We start from the raw sequence: 17742 nt of genomic DNA on the forward strand, positions 1-17742 counted from the left end.
GGATTGGTTATTATTTATGTCCTCATTGAATCTCAACTAATGTCTTGCCTCATGTGCCCTTTTCTTTTCTCCTTCCCCTTCTTCTTCTTTTTTTTTTTTTTTTTTTTTAACAGATACTAATTTTGTGTTGGGGAATGCCCAGATAGTGGACTGGCCCATCGTGTACAGCAATGATGGATTTTGCAAGCTGTCTGGCTATCACAGGGCGGAAGTGATGCAAAAAAGCAGTACCTGCAGGTATTTATGTTTGGGGTTCTGTTCAACACTCTATCATGGTATCTTTTTGGAAAAAGAAAATGGCTTACTCAGCTTGGGAATTTCCTTTCATGCAGCGTTCATTCAGGAATATTTATTGCACTATCATCTCTAGTTCACACACTGTACTGGGAAAATCAAAGAAGATCTAAAACATAGTCCCTACAACTAATGAATTTACAGTCAGTGAGATGGGAGAAAACCTAGAAAAACTCAGGAAAATCATTTTATCAATAAAATGTGAACTCAAAATTTTATGAGGTTTTAGATGGAAATTATGTGAAAGTTAGAAGATTAAATAAAATCAATGAAAATGAAATGGATGATTTTAGATGATTAAATTAATTTTAAAACATGTATGGCTGTTTTTTAAGAATAAACACCATGTTGGAGACAAGGGCCTTGTTCATAGGGCTTTTCATCAGAAAACGAGAAGAGAACCATGTCTTGCTGCCTTGCTGCTGTCACATCTCTCTCTGATCACTGACTCAAAGGCAGAAGCAAAGGGTGCTGTGCAGCTTGTGCCTTTGACAGGGTTACTAACCAAGCAGCGCCCTTGGGCCGTGGCACTAGAAAAGCTCTTTTAGAGCATCTTCAAGGTGTTGTGTGGAGCATGTGACCCGGACCCTGCGCTGCCCCAACAGGGTCTTGGCTCCACAGCCTTTGTCTCCTCTCACTCCTCGCCTTCCTCAGAGTCTTCTGTCTTCAGTGGTGTTCGCATGCAGTGGAATCATTTTCCTAAACCTGCTACACCCAAAAGTGAACTCATCTCCAAAGGGTGGAAAAACCCATCTGACCCAGTCATAGTCTTTGGTTCTCAGAAGTTGCATTTTCTTGGTATTAAATCAGCCAAGTAACTCATTTGGTGAAAAGTATTAAATGTTTTGAAAATATTATCATTTTTCTTAACTTTTAGGTTTTTGGGACTGGGAAATGGAAAATTTAAGATTCCCTCAAAGGAGAGGGGTGGGATAGGGAGGGTGGGAGGGAGACACAAGAGGGAGGAGATATGGGGATATATGTATATGTAGAGCTGATTCACTTTGTTATAAAGCAGAAACTAACACACCATTGTAAAGCAATTATACTCTAATAAAGGTGTTAAAAAAAAAAGATTCCCTCAAAGGTTTAAAAATTATGACTCAAGTATTATGATAGAATTCTCTTATATTCTTGATGTGCTGTTATCCTCTTAAGTATCTGTGTATCTGCATCTATGTCTCCATCTGTACGTGCACGTACACAATCAGAGCACACTGGGAGAGTGAGCTTTGCTTTTTCGTGTGACTTGAGCAGCCTTTCCTTACCTTTCTTGCTTCTTATTGGCTATAATCAGACACTTTAAGAAAATCAGATAAGAGAACTGGATAATTTAGCCAACTTTCTTTTACGCACAACTCTAAGAAACTTATTTAATTCCCTGAAGGTGTCCCTTCTCTAGAAGGAAAGTAAACATGCCTTTGTGTTAGCCACATCCCTAATTGCTCAGGAGCCTTTTGGCTTATTTCTTGCATTGCAGGCATCTGAAATCTAATGTCCAGACAAAGGAAATTTACACCTACCACTAAACTACAACTTGAAAAAGTATGTAAGAGTAAGGAAAGCTGGGCATAATTATGGCACTTCATTTATTTGAAGACTCCACTTTGCAGGGATTGGTTTTACCTTGTGAAGGAAATTGCCAGCCTATACACCATCACATATGTTGAGGTCACTTATCTAGCAAATCCATTCAGAAAGGGAAAGTGGGAGGAAGCTAAAAAGGCCTTAGAGCAAAACCGGCTAAGTAAAATGGTTATAGAGCTTAAGTTTTTACCTCCTAGGAGAAAGAAATCCTCTTGTTCTCAGGCACAGCTAATTTAGTCTTGATCTATCCTTCTTTTTAAAGGTAATTCACCAAGCTCGGTTATCTGTTTTCCTGGTTTATAGATGAAGAACACAGCCCCAAAGCAGAGTACTACATGAGATGGGCACACAGGGAACCACAGATAATAGCATCTCTCAGTGGGCTGGGAAGGGACGTGATAACAAAAGTGACACAGAATTCATAAAGTCAATAGCTAGGGCACTTTGCTTGCAGGGTGCTGGAAATTGGAAGCTCACAGTAAGCCCACGCCTGTTCCAGTATCAAGCTGAGCATGGCGCTTGATTTGGTGGTTCAGGAATTGTGCTTGATAACTTCTGAGGTTCTTGTTAGTTCCGAAATTCTGTGATTCTATGATTCAAGTCATCAAGAAAAAGCTAAATTGCACAGTTAGGTATGCGCAGTTTTAGAAGATGGGTTGTGTATTGTTTGGGAGCCCACGCCACTGCTTCTACACATTACATAAGACTTGAGGGCTGAGCATGGCTGTTCTTCCTTGTTGATGTCGTCTGAAGGCCTGGGGTGGGCGGGGGACATGCTTGGGGGGTCCATGGTCAGCCTTTGTTGGAGGACTGGATTTTCCAGCCCCATTGAGGGATGGCTTCTCTCCTCTCACGCTTTGTTAGTGTCGCTCAGCCTAGTCGTTGGGTATATTATCCCATTCCTAGAGGGAAAAACCTTGGTCTTCAGACCATATTCAGTGTGTGGACCCAAGAAAATGGACAGTCCTGGCAGTTTTCCTGCCTCTGCTGAGAACCAGTGTTAGTAGGCAGAAGCTTCTGCTATCCAGAGGTTTTCTCTAATTTTTTTTTCAGGCTGCTTATTTACCCTGTTAGTTTACTTTTCTCCAAATGTGAGGAGTGTGGAGATGTATTAGAAAGAATTTGTAGAATTTTGTCATCTTGATTTATTCAACCCAGAGCTCTTTTTTCTTTCTTAGTGGTGGGGTAGGAAAAAGAGCTGCACAGACAGTGGCTGAGTCTTCTGTTTGCTGAATCTTCTTTTCCTTCCTTAGCTACAGTATGTCTTGATGTTTAGAGCATCAAATTGCGCCCTTTTTCTTGTTTGGTTGGTGACCTTTTGTGGTTTTTTTCCTATTCTTTTGTTTAATTTGTTAGGAATTAGAAGAGGAAAAATCTGTGGTCCAAATTTATTCTGCCATCCTTCTCAGGACGTCTCTCAGAGTTGTATTTCTAAAATGCACATCTCATTATGTAACTCTTTTGCCTGAAACCCTCCAGTGGCCCTCCCTGCGTTGCTTTCGGGATAAAGTTTAAATGACTTCAGCTGACCTGTAATGCCATGGTCTCCTCCATGATTTGACCCCTGCTTACCTCTCCATATTACCAGTTGCTAATTTTCCCCTTACTGTCTACATTCCAGACATACTGAACTGAACCGTATTCAGGTTCCAGAATTAACCTTCCTCTCACCTCTGTGCCTTTGCACATGCTTATCTTTTACCTAGAATGTTCCTTTCCCTCCTTTTCTCAGCAGATTTCCACCTGCTCTTTAGATCTCTTTTGTTCTTGCCTCTGGGAAGCCTTTTCTGACTACTCAGACAGTGCTCTGTGCCTATTCTTCGTGCTGTAATTCCTTATGTGTTGGTCATACTGTTCTCTAATCTACTGTTTTCTAGTGTGTCTCATTAGACTGTCAGTTTTGGGGGGACAGGGATGGAGTCTTGATTCCAGCTCAATCAATAAATTGTTTTTGATTGAACAAATGTCTTCATTGTGTGTGTGTGTGCGTGTGTTCCACAGTGCATAGCACAGTGCTGGGTATAGAGCAGGTATGTAGCAGATGCTTGTAGAATAATAAATACTTGTTCATCTAACTTGGACTGTTTGGTTGCTTTGCAGTTTTATGTACGGGGAGCTGACTGATAAAGACACCATTGAAAAGGTGCGGCAAACATTTGAGAACTATGAGATGAATTCCTTTGAAATTTTGATGTACAAGAAGAACAGTGAGTATTCAGACCATTCTGAACCATACCTTGATGTGCTTGGAAGAGTGAAATATCTCCTCTTTCTCTGTTGCTGTCTTAGGTTTTCTTTTCTCCCATCAGCTAAATGTTGTTCCTTGCAGCCAGTGTGTATGTTGGGGTAAATGGTATGGATTGATGAGTTACTGTTCTGCACAGGAGCATTTGTACTTGTCACTAACCAATTAAGACTTCTAGATCTCTTTTCTGCCCAGAGTTAGTGTTTTTCCTATTGGTTTCCTTATGTTGAGTTGTTGGCCTAAGGCACTTGTAGACTTTAAGGCTTCTTAGGTGGGGAGGGAGGAGGTGGGTTAGAATCCCTGCCCAGTTCACCTTTGTATCTATCTCCCTTTAGCACTTAGCACAGTGGGTAACACCAGTAGATGCCCAGTTAAGAGTTTCTAAATAAAATTTTGTTTCCCTGGTGACCCCAGTATTCTGTCAGAGACAGTATTAATCAAATTAATACTGTAATCACTGTTAGTCAAAATGTATTGTTAATTTGTATTTGTTTTGTGTATAATAACTTCCACAAGTATATTAATGAAGAATCTAGGTCAATAGTTATACACAAGTGTAGAACTTGCTTTCTCTTAGCAGTTTCCTGTTGAATGGAGATTAATTGTATTGGAAGTATGGAAAGTGGGCTGTATGGAAACACAGCCATAGCAGGGCTGCAGAGGTGTTGAAGAGTGCTTTGTTTTTTTAATTTAATTTAATTTTTATTTATTTATCTACTTCTGGCTGTGTTGGGTCTTCGTTGCTGTGCGCGGGCTTTCTCTAGTTGCATCGAGTGGGGGCTATTCTTTGTTGCGGTGAGCGGGCTTCTCATTGCAATGGCTTCTCTTGTTGCAGAGCACGGGCTCTAGGCACGCGGGCTTCAGTAGTTGTGGCTTGTGGGCTCTAGAGCGCAGGCTCAGTAGTTGTGGCGCACGGGCTTAATTGCTCCGCGGCATGTGGGATCTTCCCGAACCAGGGATCGAACCCATGTCCCTTGCATTGGCAGGCAGATTCTTATCCACTGTGCCACCAGGGAAGCCCGAGTGCTTTGTTTTTAAAAACACTATTTGGTTGTAAGGAATCCTGTTCTTTATATGTAGGATTGAACTAAGTAGGTCATTGGTTCACTAGAACATTTCCAGAGTGGCCCAGGTGGCGCGTTAGGATAAGTGTTTATTTTGGTGGTGTTCAGGATGATATGTTTTGCTCTGGAAAGCAGTGGGCACATGTGGCTTTTATCTGGAAGCAGCTGGGACTTTTTTTCAGTCTGGAGTGTTGGTGCAGGCAACTGAGAGGACTCTTTGCTTGGTGGCCAGTGCAGACGCTGAGCTGAGAGATTAGCTTTGGGCATCAGCAACTCTGAGAGGGTTGGTTCTGTGCTTTCACACTAGAGTTGCTGCCTTGCTCCATTTCACCTCCTCAGCTAGTAGGTCTAGTTCCTACCTCGAGACCTACCCTAGTTCCTACCCTGAGACATTTTGCCAAATAGGCCTGAGAGGAATGAGGTGAAAGACTGTGACTGGCTCTGTGCCAGCCGTTCCTCTGCGGGGGACACAACTCAAAGCAACAGCTGTTCCCAGGAGCACGCCAGCAGTGCCTTCTCATGGGAGGAGGGGCTCTGCCGTGTGCCCAGAGCTAAGGGAGTGAGTTAAAGGTTTCCCACACTGGTAGCTTTGTGTCCTGAACAGTGTGGATTTCCCCACGTCACAGAGTACTAATCAGGTAGGCGTATCGCAAAGATAATGCCTTGCGTTTATATTTTGCTTCAGAGTTTTCAAGCTTCATTAGACTATGCATTTAACTTGCTCAAAGTCAACTATACATGTTGAGCATAAAAGGGAGAGAGAGGGAAACATAATTAAAATTGAATTAGTGATTCTACTTGCTATTCTCTTCAGTGGGCATGTACCCCAGAGTGAGTATGAGATGGCAGGGGGGGATCTGCTGTTCCCTCAGCTGCCTCGGGGGCTGAAGGCCTCGTATTTTGAGTACCTCATCGCACTGCAGGTGATTCTGGTACTTCCGGTTCTGTACATTAGGTAGACATGGCCTAGGTATGGAAGCCAGTCAGTTCAACTGATGTTTTTTTATCAAAGAATTGGCATCTCTTCCCTCCCTGGAGGTTGTGGCGGGCTTATTGAGAGAGACGCATGCCAGTCTCCAGAGTGGCATGTCAGCCTGGGCATGGACTCTACTTCATGGGTGATGTGAAGGCATTCTCAAGAGCAACTGTGGTCATATGCAACTTCTACCTTACCCTCTGATTTTAGAAAATACACTCTGTGGAAGGTATGACGCCACTTTATTTAAAAATGTTGAGGGAGCCCTGTGAAGTAGTCATGGCTGACTTTACGTATCTCCATTGTATAACAAGGTAAATTCCTCACCCGAGGTCATGCAGAGCCAGGACCTGGTTTCCAGTGCTTGCTCCATGGCTGTTCTTTCCAGACCGGGTTGGTTTTAGTCGGGGCACAAGGCAGGGCCACCACATATGGTGGTGCAGGCTATACCCTGCATGGGGGCAACCAGAAACCAGTTTGCTTGCTAGGTCCTCAGTGCACCCTGGCCTAGAATTGCATCTGTGCTGAGGGAGGAACTTCTCTTTCTAATTTGCACAAGGATGTCCAGTGGGCTGGCAGGGGTTTCGTCCAAGGCTAAGCCTGTACATAAAACATGAAGCAGAAATGGATGCAGATAGTGTTGGTTTCTTCCTAGGAACCGGTTCACTGTCCCCAACTCCTCCAAATCCACCCTCACCTGAGGAATTTAGAAACTTTAAGTTATTTTTTAAGCCTGGGTATTTTACAGTTGCACCAAATTCTATGTTTTTGTTAATGGCTTTTTATTGACCAACCACAGGCATACCTCAGAGGTATTGTAAGTTCGGTTCCACAAATTTTTTGGTTTTCCAGTGCATGTAAAAGTTGTTATAGTGGTATACTGTAAACATAACTGTCTATTAAGTGTGCAGTAGCATTATGTCTATAAAAAACCAATGTGTATGCCTCAATTAAAATTAATTAATTAATTTTTTGCTAAAAAATGCTAATCATCATATGAGCCTTCAGTGAGTTGTAATCTTTCTGCTGTAGAGGGTTTGAAATATTGTGAGAATTACCAATTCACATTACCAAATGTGACGCAGAGACATGAAGTGAACAAATGCTGTTGGAAAAATGGCGCCAATAGACTTGCTCAATGCAGGGTTGCTACAGACCTTCAACTTGTTAAAAAAAAAATGTGTTGTCTGTGAAGCGCAATAAAGCGAGGTCTGACTATACTCTGTCAGACACTAGGCTTGCTCCTAGGAATGTGGTTACAAAAAGACAGACCCAGCCTCTGCTCCCACAGCATTTGCAGGGGTCGGGGGCGGCATCATAGTATAGAGCTGTAAGTGTTTTGATGGTGACACCACATGGGGGGTGTCCCTTCACCCTAACTTAGGAGGTCAGGGAAGGAAGTCTTCCTAGGAGGCAGGAAATTCATGCAGAAACTGGAGGATAACGGGGAGTTAGGCAGAGAGAAGGGCAAAGAGTATCCCAGGCTGATGAAAGGCATGTGGAGAGGGCAGTAGGGGAGAGCAGCACTGACATTTGAAGAGACCCAAAGCAGGACTCCTCAGACTTTGACAGGATATATAACATCACCTGCAAATCAAACAAAATATATATTTGTATTCAGTAGGTCTGCAGAAGGGCCCGAGATTCTGCTCCAGGTGATGCTAATGCCGCTGGTCCAAGAATCACACTCTGAGTAGCAGGGACAGAAAGCAGCTGCAGTGAAGGCTGACTTCCACGCCTACAGGGTGCATCTATAACCAGCTGGATCCCCTGCACCCAGCACAGTGCCTGACCCAGAAGGTGTTCCACCTGAACTCATGGAGTAATTAAATAAATCTGTAAATGAATGGGTCACCAGTGTAGCTGGAGAGGTTGAGAAGGGCCCATCACGCAGCCACGTTAAAGAGTTTAGAATTTGTCTTAAAAGCAGAGGTGGTGGGGACAGAGGGTGGGGTGAGAGGCGTTGAGTGGTTTTAAGCAGGGTTAAGTGTGTAATAATAAGATTTTCATTTCAGAAAGATGACTCCCTTAGAGAGTGGAGATGGAATGCATCACAGGAGACCAGAGGTGGGAGACCTGTTAGGAATCACCGCGGTGGCAAGATGATTGTGGCCTGCTGGGGGAGGGGTGGGGAAGAGGCAGCTGAGAAGGAGAGGTGTACGGGGAAGTGGTAGGAGGCTGAGCCTAGGGACTTGCCAGTGGAGCCCACTGACTGGCAAGTGTCTAGCACACAGCCCAGCCCAGAGGAGGCGCTCGGCACATGTTTGCTGAGTGACTTTGAAAGGAACTTGACAATTACCAAGAAACAGATGAGTGACCCAGGGGTATGTGATTCAGAGTGAGGGCTTCGGAGCCAAGGAGCAAGCCTTGTGGGGCTGAACTGACCAGCTGGCCCGGGAGGAGCAGACTGAACAGAGATGGATGGGAGGAGAGAAAGGAGGAGGCAGGTTTGCTGCTACTTTCACAATTTGTAGTTCAATAGATTGAAACTTTCAGCATTTTAAAGCAGTATGGAGTCCCGTGGGGGAAATGCCACCCCATTTGAGATTTTAAAATGTGAAATGTCATCATTTAAAGGAATGTTTTTTTTCTTTTTTCTCTGATTTTTAAATTAATGCATTTTTACTATGGAGAACACATATGAAGGCTTAAAGAAGAAAATCAATCACCCTAAAGACTCAAAGACTTGGAGAAATACTACCAGCCTATTAACATTTTGGTGTTTTTGTCTTGCACGTGTTACATAGTTGAGACTTTGATATGTATGCAATTTGAAATTGTACATTTATTTAATTTTTTTATCATAAAAATATCCTTATCATTAAAATTCCCCATAAATATAATTTAGAAGGAATTTTATTAACAGTTCCTTTATTGTTGGGTATTTATGAGGCTCTAAACTTTCTTGATTAAATATAATGTTGAGGTGAAGATCTTCGTGCAAAGGTATTAGTCAACATTGTGAAATATTTCCTAGAAGTTGAAAATTACTGTGTTAAAGAATGTGAACCAAGGTTCCTGAGACATTTTGCCAAATTGTGTTCCAGAATTGAACGCATTTCGAAGTTCACTTGCAGACTGTGAGTGTCTGACTCATTGAATTGCTCTAGCACTGAATAGTATTATTTTTAAATGATCAGACTGCCTATAATTACATTTTTTTGTTTAATGAGTATTTTTAATGCTAATGAGACTGAAGTATTTTTCCTATTTAGTATCCATTTAAAATTACTTTTTTATGTTAATTGTTCAGATTCTTTGCCCATATGTTCTATTTAATTCTTGTGATTTTCTTATTGATTTTTTTATAAACTCTTAATAAATTGTTTTGATTCTTCCCCCTCCCATTCTTTAGTATTTACACGGATGGATAACTTTGTAGAAAGGATCCGCTAGTGATAGGCATTCATGTTTATTTTACCTTTTGGGGAGTTGGAAGTAATTAGCAGAAAGCTTCATGGTGTGTTTTGGAATGAGTGTGTGTAATACTATTACCTATCTTGGAGACTGGCTTATTTGAAAGGTTTCTTTCTATCTATTGGCCAGTCTGACCATTAAACCTGGGCATTTTGGAATTGCTATATATTTTGTATTGTGACTTAACTCATTCTCAGTATGCTGGATAATTTTCTTATATCAATGACAATCATCATTCATGAACTCATTCAGCAAATATTTAGGTGGCCACTTTTGGGCTGGCCAATTAGCTTTTCCATTTTTTGAACAAGAAAGTTAAGAAGTATCAGCCCTGAGTGAAAGCAGTCCACCCTCTGGATAACACCCCCCAGCATTTGACTGATTCCACAATTCATGGTGTGGCTGGGGGCCCCGGTTTGGGAGCTGTGGATCAGAGAAGCCCAGGGAAAGGCAGCTTAGAGCAAGAGAAGCTGCCAGCTAAGTCCTCATTGATTACCTACTGCAGGCCTGTGGGTTTGAGCCAAAGAGATCCACATATAAGAAACCGACTCTGCCTTTGAGGAGGTGACAATCTGTTGTGAAGACAAATCTAATAGGAAACAGTCGTCTTTTGCCTATTTTACCAATAGATTGTCTTTTACTTATTCAGTACAAGAAGCTGCTTATATGTGAGGGATATTGATCCTAAATCACACACATATTGAAAACAATTTTGCCTATTAAAATTTTTTCTCTTTAATTAAAGACTTTTTAAATACCATATAGAAGTAAAAAATGTTTGTCAGTCTTTTCCTTTATGGTTCTGACCTTTATATAATACTTAGAATGCTCTTCTCCTTACCTAAATAATAAAACTATTCTTCCATTTTTCCTTCTGTTACTTTTATAGCACTATTTATTATCATCCAGCTCTTTCTTTCCAATTTGAAATGCTCTTTTTAAATATGCTAAGTTCTCACACATTCATGGGTTTGTGTCTCTCCTCTTTTTCCTTGTGTAACTTATTAGCTACGTGAGTTTGGTTAAAATGCTTTCCCACTTGGGTTGTCCATATTTAAATTGGGGAAAATGTCACAGTAGCAATTCCACTTCACAGAGTTGTTGTGAAAGGTAAACCATGATGTGTCAGGGTTTGGCCCCATTGGAAGCACTCAGTAAATGATATTATTGTCTTCATTATTGCTTGTTTTAGGGTCATTGCCAATGGCTCCTAGTTACTATAGTAGGTAGTCCCTGTCGTACGTTTTTTTCTTCAAAGATTTCTTGGCTGTTCTTCTACCTTTAATTTTCTGTTTGAATTGAATGTCAATTCATCAAGCTCTGAGAAAAACAAATGAAAAAAGGAACAATTGAGATTCTGATTGAAATTGCATTAAATTTATATATTAAAAAGGGAGGTTTGACATCTTACAGAATTGATTCTTTTAATCTACAAACAGTGTAACTCTCTCCATTTATTGAGGTTTTGCTTTTTGCCCTTCAATCAAATTTAAATTACATGGAGGCTTAAGCATTGAATTTTCTAGCTTTTCCCTTGTTATGGTTGAGATTGGCCCTTTTCCTTCTGAACAGGTGCAGGCAGCTTTGGAGTTTCATTAAACACCTTAAGATACATTCTCTTTTAAAGTCATACGAACACCCCTGTGAGGCAAGATTGAACATTTTAACCTTATAGGTAAAGAATTTATAAGGAAGGAAGAAAGGAAAGTAATAGTTTTAAATATCTGTGTATCATCATACATTTTAACTTAGTCTAAAGTAGGTCTATTATTCCCATTTTACAAATAAGGAAACTGATTCTGAGAGAAGTTAAAGTAGTGTGGCCAAGACATAAAATACATGAAGAGATAGAGCTCAAACGCACGGCTTGGGATTCTGAATCAGATGTTCTAATGGCCAGTGGTCACTACTTTCCCCCTCATGCTCTCTCATCCTCTCTACACTTGTCATTTGTCTCAATAAAGTTGACTCAAATCCTATTGGTCTGTTTCCTGGGGCTAACTGCCATTCTCTAGTCTAGTTTCTGGACCCATCTGAATGGCCCAGCACATGCAACCCTTCTCAAGAGCCAATCACAGTGGCTTGGTCAGTTCTGTTGCTGTCAAACGTGGCCTGGATGCCTGGCTCTAGAGAGTACCTGGGAGGAGGTCCAGGGTAGGAGGCCAAAAATTCTCTCATACACCTGAGCCTTGCTGTTTTGTTATCTGACTGTTGTGGTTGAGAAACCCTATAGCCAGGTTAGGTTGTCAGGTTAATTACTGCATAACCCGAGGGAGCTACATAAGGGATGACCATCGCAGAGTGACCAGAAGGAGGAGCCTGACCTGGAACTCCCCGTCTACTGGGCATCCTCATCCAGGAGAGAGCTGCAGCCTTTGCCATCAGTAGGATGTGTTTCTCCTGGATTTGTGTATTGATCTGCCTTTAATAGAAAATTTATCATTGACCCTTTGTTCTTTTTTGCAGAAACAGGGCATTAAGTACTTGCTTTTCTTGGTTTTTCCCAGAATTTCAACCTCTTCCTGATTGTGTGTGTGTGTGTGTGTGTGTGTGTGTGTGTGTGTGTGTGTGTGTGAATATTTGTGCATTCATTGTCTCTCTTGTATCCTGATGGAATGGATGCTGCTGTAGAATCTGGGCTGTAGGAGAGGTCCCCGGAGGCCAACTGCTCAGGCGTCTGCCCCCGGGCAGGTCTTCATTTGAATGGAGCCAAAGGGTTCCTGAATATCCCTGGGTGCATCCAGAGGTGTGTAAGGGAAACTGGGTGGGTGGCGCTCTGGGCTCTGAATGGTTCGTGTTTGCTTGAAGGAACTGTTTCATGTACTGAGACTTTGAGTAATGTTTCATTAGTTAAAAACCCTTCGCTCTTAAAAAGTGAAAGGTTGAAATGACTGGTCTGTGCTATCTAAGAGGCACTCAGTCTTTTTTGGAAGAATTTCAGAAATGAAAATTTAAACCCATTCTTCATTCCTAGATTGTTTGGGTGTGACAATTTGGAAGAGAGGCAGGTCTGAGTAACTGTGAAGACACTGGAAGTAGGATTTATTTCTTTGAAACTCAGCAAGCATTCTTAGAGCTTGTTGAGTTTCACTGCTGCAGGCTGGTGCCTCCTGGGGTTGAGCATCGTAATGGCCTATGTGACGCCCCATGGGTAGCACTGCATTGGATGCCATTAGAATAAGGGTGCAGGACCATCAGACAGAGGAAGTAGATCAGTTCTCCTGCCCTTGGAGTGCATTATGAATTATTTACAGAAATAGTCTTCAACTGTTAAGCTTTGAGGGGGCCCAATACATAGCACTTTCTTTTCCTGCCTGTGGTCAGAAACAATTGGGAGAGATACAGGAATCAGGCAAATGGAGGTTAAAATACCACCTTTATGACTAGTAAAGCAGATCCTAGAAAATGTAGTTTATATCTGTGGGCAGGTGAGTTTCTAAAAGTGAATCCTAGAATCAGACTTACCCACCCAACCCAGGTAACACCGGAGAACCACAGGCTTCTCCTCCTACCAGCCATCCCCCCTGCCCTTTGACTTCTCCCCTAACATTTATAGAATGGAGAAGTAGAGCAGAATGCACACTAATCTCTAAGCAGAGGAGGAGAAGTGGCCAGGCTACACATGTCCAATTCTTGTCCCCCAAATTGCCAACCCAGGGAAAAGGCCTGGAGTGTTACACTGAAAGATGTCCCTCCACGAGGAAACACCAGTAGCAGAAAAGAGGTTCCTACCCTCAACAAGCCCAAGTGATCAGCCGGCGAGGAACTCTTAAAGTAATACATACTGACTCTATGAATTTTTGGCACGAGAAACATATTTAGATATTGAAATGGAATGATCAGAGTAGCATGCATTTAGTCAGGGAACATTTCTGGAAGGAAGCAATGGGCACAGTGTGGTGGAGAGAGGCACGTAGCTTTAAACAGATTGACCTGTTGAAATGGAGGAAAGTTCATGGGGAGCTTGAACTATGGTAAAATGAAAAAGGCCTCCCAATATGACAAATACAGTAGCTCTTGTGATCTGGGAGATGTGGGTTAGTGTCATCAGTCCTAGTAGTCATAAAGATTAGATGGCACAGTCCCAAGTGGAACAAGTTCATAGATATCCGGCCCAGCTGGTATAGCACAGGGGATGGCCCATAGGCGGCAGCTGTGAAGGGGATGGTCCTGGGGATTGCAGCAAGACGAGGCTTCTGGTGTTAGACAACATGAGTGGGGGGCCTCTCTTCTGATTTATTACTAGTTTGGTAAATTTGGAGTGCTTTCTCTTTTACCCAGCTGAGAGAATATTGTTTAATTTTCTTTAGAGCAAAAAGAAAATATTTTTTTTTCCTCTTTTTGTCTTACCAGCTAGGATACAACTGAGAGCTGTGGGTTTGTGGGCTCGACTGGTGTGATGCTTTCTTTTGAGTTTTCTGTTGCTTAATTGAAAGTGGCTTAAAACCCACTGCAGGTTCTGAGGAGGATACTGGGAGGAATAGTAACACAGACCTTCCAAAAACAGTGGATAACTCAGAGACCATATTCTTCTTGATTTTGGAACACTATGTGTGATTTTTTTGTTTTTTTTTGGCCGCGCCAGTCAGCTTGTGGGATCTTAGTTCCCCGACCAGGGATCAAACCCAGGGCCTCGGCAGTGAAAGTGCAGAGTCCTAACCACTGGACCACCAGGGAATTCCCCTGATTTTTGTAAGGTGGATTTTCCTTTCAAAACACATTTTTCTTAGGGTGACACTATAATGTATTTGTCTTCTAAGAGTACCCAGAAACCAGCAGCTAAAAAGGGAAGGGGAAGTGGATAGAGGTTTAAAGTTAACTGTGGATGAATATATAAATAATCAAGATTTAAGGAGAATGTATTCCTATCTGATCCATTTGCTGCCTGTTTGTACATTGTGGGGTTATTCATACTTACATATGAATAAGTGGTATAGTCAGATATATAATCTTATAATTGTTAAGTAAAATTGGTTAATCCTAATGTTAATCAGAGATGTCTCTCTGTCCTTGTTGTATAGTATAGAGTTTGATGTGATTGCAGGCAGAGAGACCCAGGTGACCTTTTGGGGATCTATTTCCATCTCCAGTATTCAGTGAGTTGTTTGCTTGCTATCTCCTAAAATAAAATATGTAAAATGCTGAGCACAGCACCTGGTGCATAGGAAGCTTCTCTAATACTTAACAACATGGGGAAATATTTACTGTATTTTAATTTGAAAATGGTTATAAAATAGTATGTAAAGCATTATCCCGGTTATGCAAAATTCAACAAATAGTTATTAAGTTCTTATATGCCAGATGCTGTTTTAGGAACGGGGATACAAGAACAAGATGGGGTGAACATACCATTGCTTTGTGCCCCATTTAATTTTGTATCACAGAAGAGACTGATAGATCTTGCTGTGATGTCCTCAATAGATAGAAAACATCTGTTTCTTTTCCTTCTTTTTTTTTTTTTTTGTTTTTGGAAGCCAGAGACTGACTTTGTGCAGGTATTTCTCCACAGATACCTGAGTGAGTGACCTCTCTGAGAAGTCAGTCAGATGAGCCCTGCCCACCTTCTCCTTCTGTGGTTTAGGGCAGTGCTTTGGAAGAGCTCATTTATCCCCCAGTTTAGCTCAGGAGCAAGGATTGGAAGTTGAAACATTCATTGAGCTTCCTAAAGTACTAAGTAATCACAGCTGAAACCCACCTGGAAACTCCCTTTCTGGGGGCGCCTTTGCCAGGAGAATCATTGTGGTGATTCTTTTCCTTCCTCAGTGTGTCCTTATTTGCCATTGTATAGGACCTCTGGGATTTTTATTCTGGGGAGGGAGATTTAGAAACATAGTTTCTAGCCCATGGTCCATTGAGCCAAATTGATGGATTCCCAAGCTGAATTTTGGCACTGGGAGCTTTTAGCAATGGAAATTTGAGTTTCATGGTTGGCCGGCCATGGCTGGCAATACCCAAACTGGCCCCTACTGTTTACTTGTTCACTACATGGTCTAAGGTAAGTCTTAAGGTCTCTGTACCTTAGATCAGGAGGGATTTTCAACTCATTTTCTAATCATTTTACAAGGGTTAAGAAATCTGCACTTACAAAATTATTTGAACGGAGAAAACTCCCCACTGAGTAGTTACTATGGAAGCTTTTATTCCAGCAAGAGGAAAAATTAATGGTGTAAAACCCAGTCCCTGAAGGAATGAAATGATTCTAAAAACGAACTAATATTTGTACCTATTCATTCCCAAGTCTTTACTTCCATAGCCCCTCAAATGAGAATGCAAATTACTGACCAACCTTTTGGTATTTCTTTCAGGGACACCTGTGTGGTTCTTTGTGAAAATTGCTCCAATTCGAAATGAACAGGATAAAGTGGTTTTATTTCTTTGCACTTTCAGTGACATAACAGCTTTCAAACAGCCGATTGAGGATGATTCATGTAAAGGTTTGTAATTCTGATTTGTACAAATAATTTTATGCCTTTTTTATTTTTTTGCCTATAGTGTGACTCTCGTTACAGAGAATTGGAGGTTGCCAAGGCAATCTCTGCACGAGGATCAAGATTTAAACTTTAATTTGTGTTGGGTAAAGCATTGTATCGTTCTGGAATGTATTGAGGGAAAAGAAAGTGAGAAAAAAAAGCTTTGGTTAGGAAGGCATTTGAATCAATTTCATACCTTTGTAGATTAACCCTTTCCAAGTAGACAGAAGAAGGTAACTGAGCACCTCTGGTATTGTCAGAATCTTTGCAAGTTTTCACATGACAGATGTCAGTCACCCAAATGTGGCAATTCATGGTCACATTCATCTTATTTCTATATAAACTTCTTCAGATTTGACTGAGTTCTAGCATTTTAAGAGTGTTAAAGTAGATTTTAGTACATCTCTGCCTCCGTGGTTGGTTAAGTCTGTGACTGGTTAATTCATTGGAAACATGGCATTAATGAGGCCAGTAACATTCCCATATTTAATCAGCTCTGGGACCACAGATTTTAGCACTCACCTCAGCTATATCACATGCATGTATTGTTTAAATAACACTGGGGACCTAGGAGAGGAGATGGCTCGGGATTATTAGAACAACTATACTCCCGAAGAGGTCCAGCTCATCAGGAAATACAGAAGATGTCATTCCCAGAGGCTTGGGATTAGGAGGTATCACAGCAGTCTTTTCCATCCCCCTGAAGATAACCAGGAGGCCAGGAGCTCTTTCATGTCGCAGTGTTTCCTGGCTCTGCGGCTGATTTTCCGGCTCTACCAGAGATCCTTACTCCTTGCAGTTTTCTGAGACGCAGCAGAGAGATAAGAGTGGAGTTCATGAGAGAGTCAAACTGGGGCATGTTATCCTCGATGTGACAAAATTGTGATTGTTAAATGGCAAGAAATAAAAAACATTCTGTGGCTGCTCCCTTGGGGGCTGTGTCCTCTGAGGATATTTAAAATCCTACCACATTTGGATGCTAATATTTATAGAGCTCAGAGCACAATGCTGTGTATACCAGTGCATCCTTTTTTTTTTTTTTTTTTTTTTAACTACCTATAGCTCAGTAAATCAATCACAGCCTGCCTTTGGGGTTCAAGACCAGAGCAGATGTAAATAAAGTCTCTTAACTTGTCTCACCCTCCGGCAGTCTCCTTTTCTCCTGCAGATTTGTGATTCCCTGATTTCTAGTTTCTGACTTGAAGATTTCTTAGTGCGGTAGCTCTTACACAGCGATAGGCTCACTCATGATGAGTGTCATCTTGCTACCATCTAGAAAGGCCGTTTACTTTTTTAACTGAGTAAACTCATAAATAGCATTTTAAAGGTAATCTGATATTTTCACAATTATTTTTGCAAGTTTTCTCTGACAAAGGTGAACTAGGGGATGTAGTTGAGTCAGAATATTTCCTTATCATCCCCACTGGAACATTTTCAGGTGACGTGAGGGATTGTTTAGTAGGATAGGCAGAGTCAACCGAGAATGCTCCCTGCATGCCACCTAGGTGTCTGCCTGGCATTCTCATGAAACCTGAAAGAAGAGATAAATCAGATTGATGCAGTGGGACTCACTGAGGTTTATTTTCCAGGAGTAAAATGCTCTACTTCATTTTTCCTGCCTCGCTGATGTATTTCCCTTGCTGATAAGGGTTTTGGTGGGTGTGCGCGCACACACACACACACACACAC

At 41.6% G+C, this 17742-nt stretch overlaps 1 protein-coding gene across 2 annotated transcripts in view; it reads left to right on the forward strand.

The window, feature by feature from the left end:
* KCNH1 (potassium voltage-gated channel subfamily H member 1) overlaps window positions 1-17742 on the forward strand; it is a 415212-nt gene that overhangs the window by 30129 nt on the left and 367341 nt on the right. For both annotated transcript variants that reach the window (XM_059904358.1, XM_059904366.1), the window contains exons 2-4: window positions 114-237; window positions 3982-4088; window positions 15889-16017. In XM_059904358.1, coding sequence (XP_059760341.1) covers window positions 114-237; window positions 3982-4088; window positions 15889-16017 — 360 coding nt within the window. The remainder of the gene's footprint in view (window positions 1-113; window positions 238-3981; window positions 4089-15888; window positions 16018-17742) is intronic.

This window comes from Balaenoptera ricei, chromosome 1 (genome assembly GCF_028023285.1).
Source record: "Balaenoptera ricei isolate mBalRic1 chromosome 1, mBalRic1.hap2, whole genome shotgun sequence".
In the NCBI taxonomy this organism is placed as follows: Eukaryota; Metazoa; Chordata; class Mammalia; order Artiodactyla; family Balaenopteridae; genus Balaenoptera; species Balaenoptera ricei.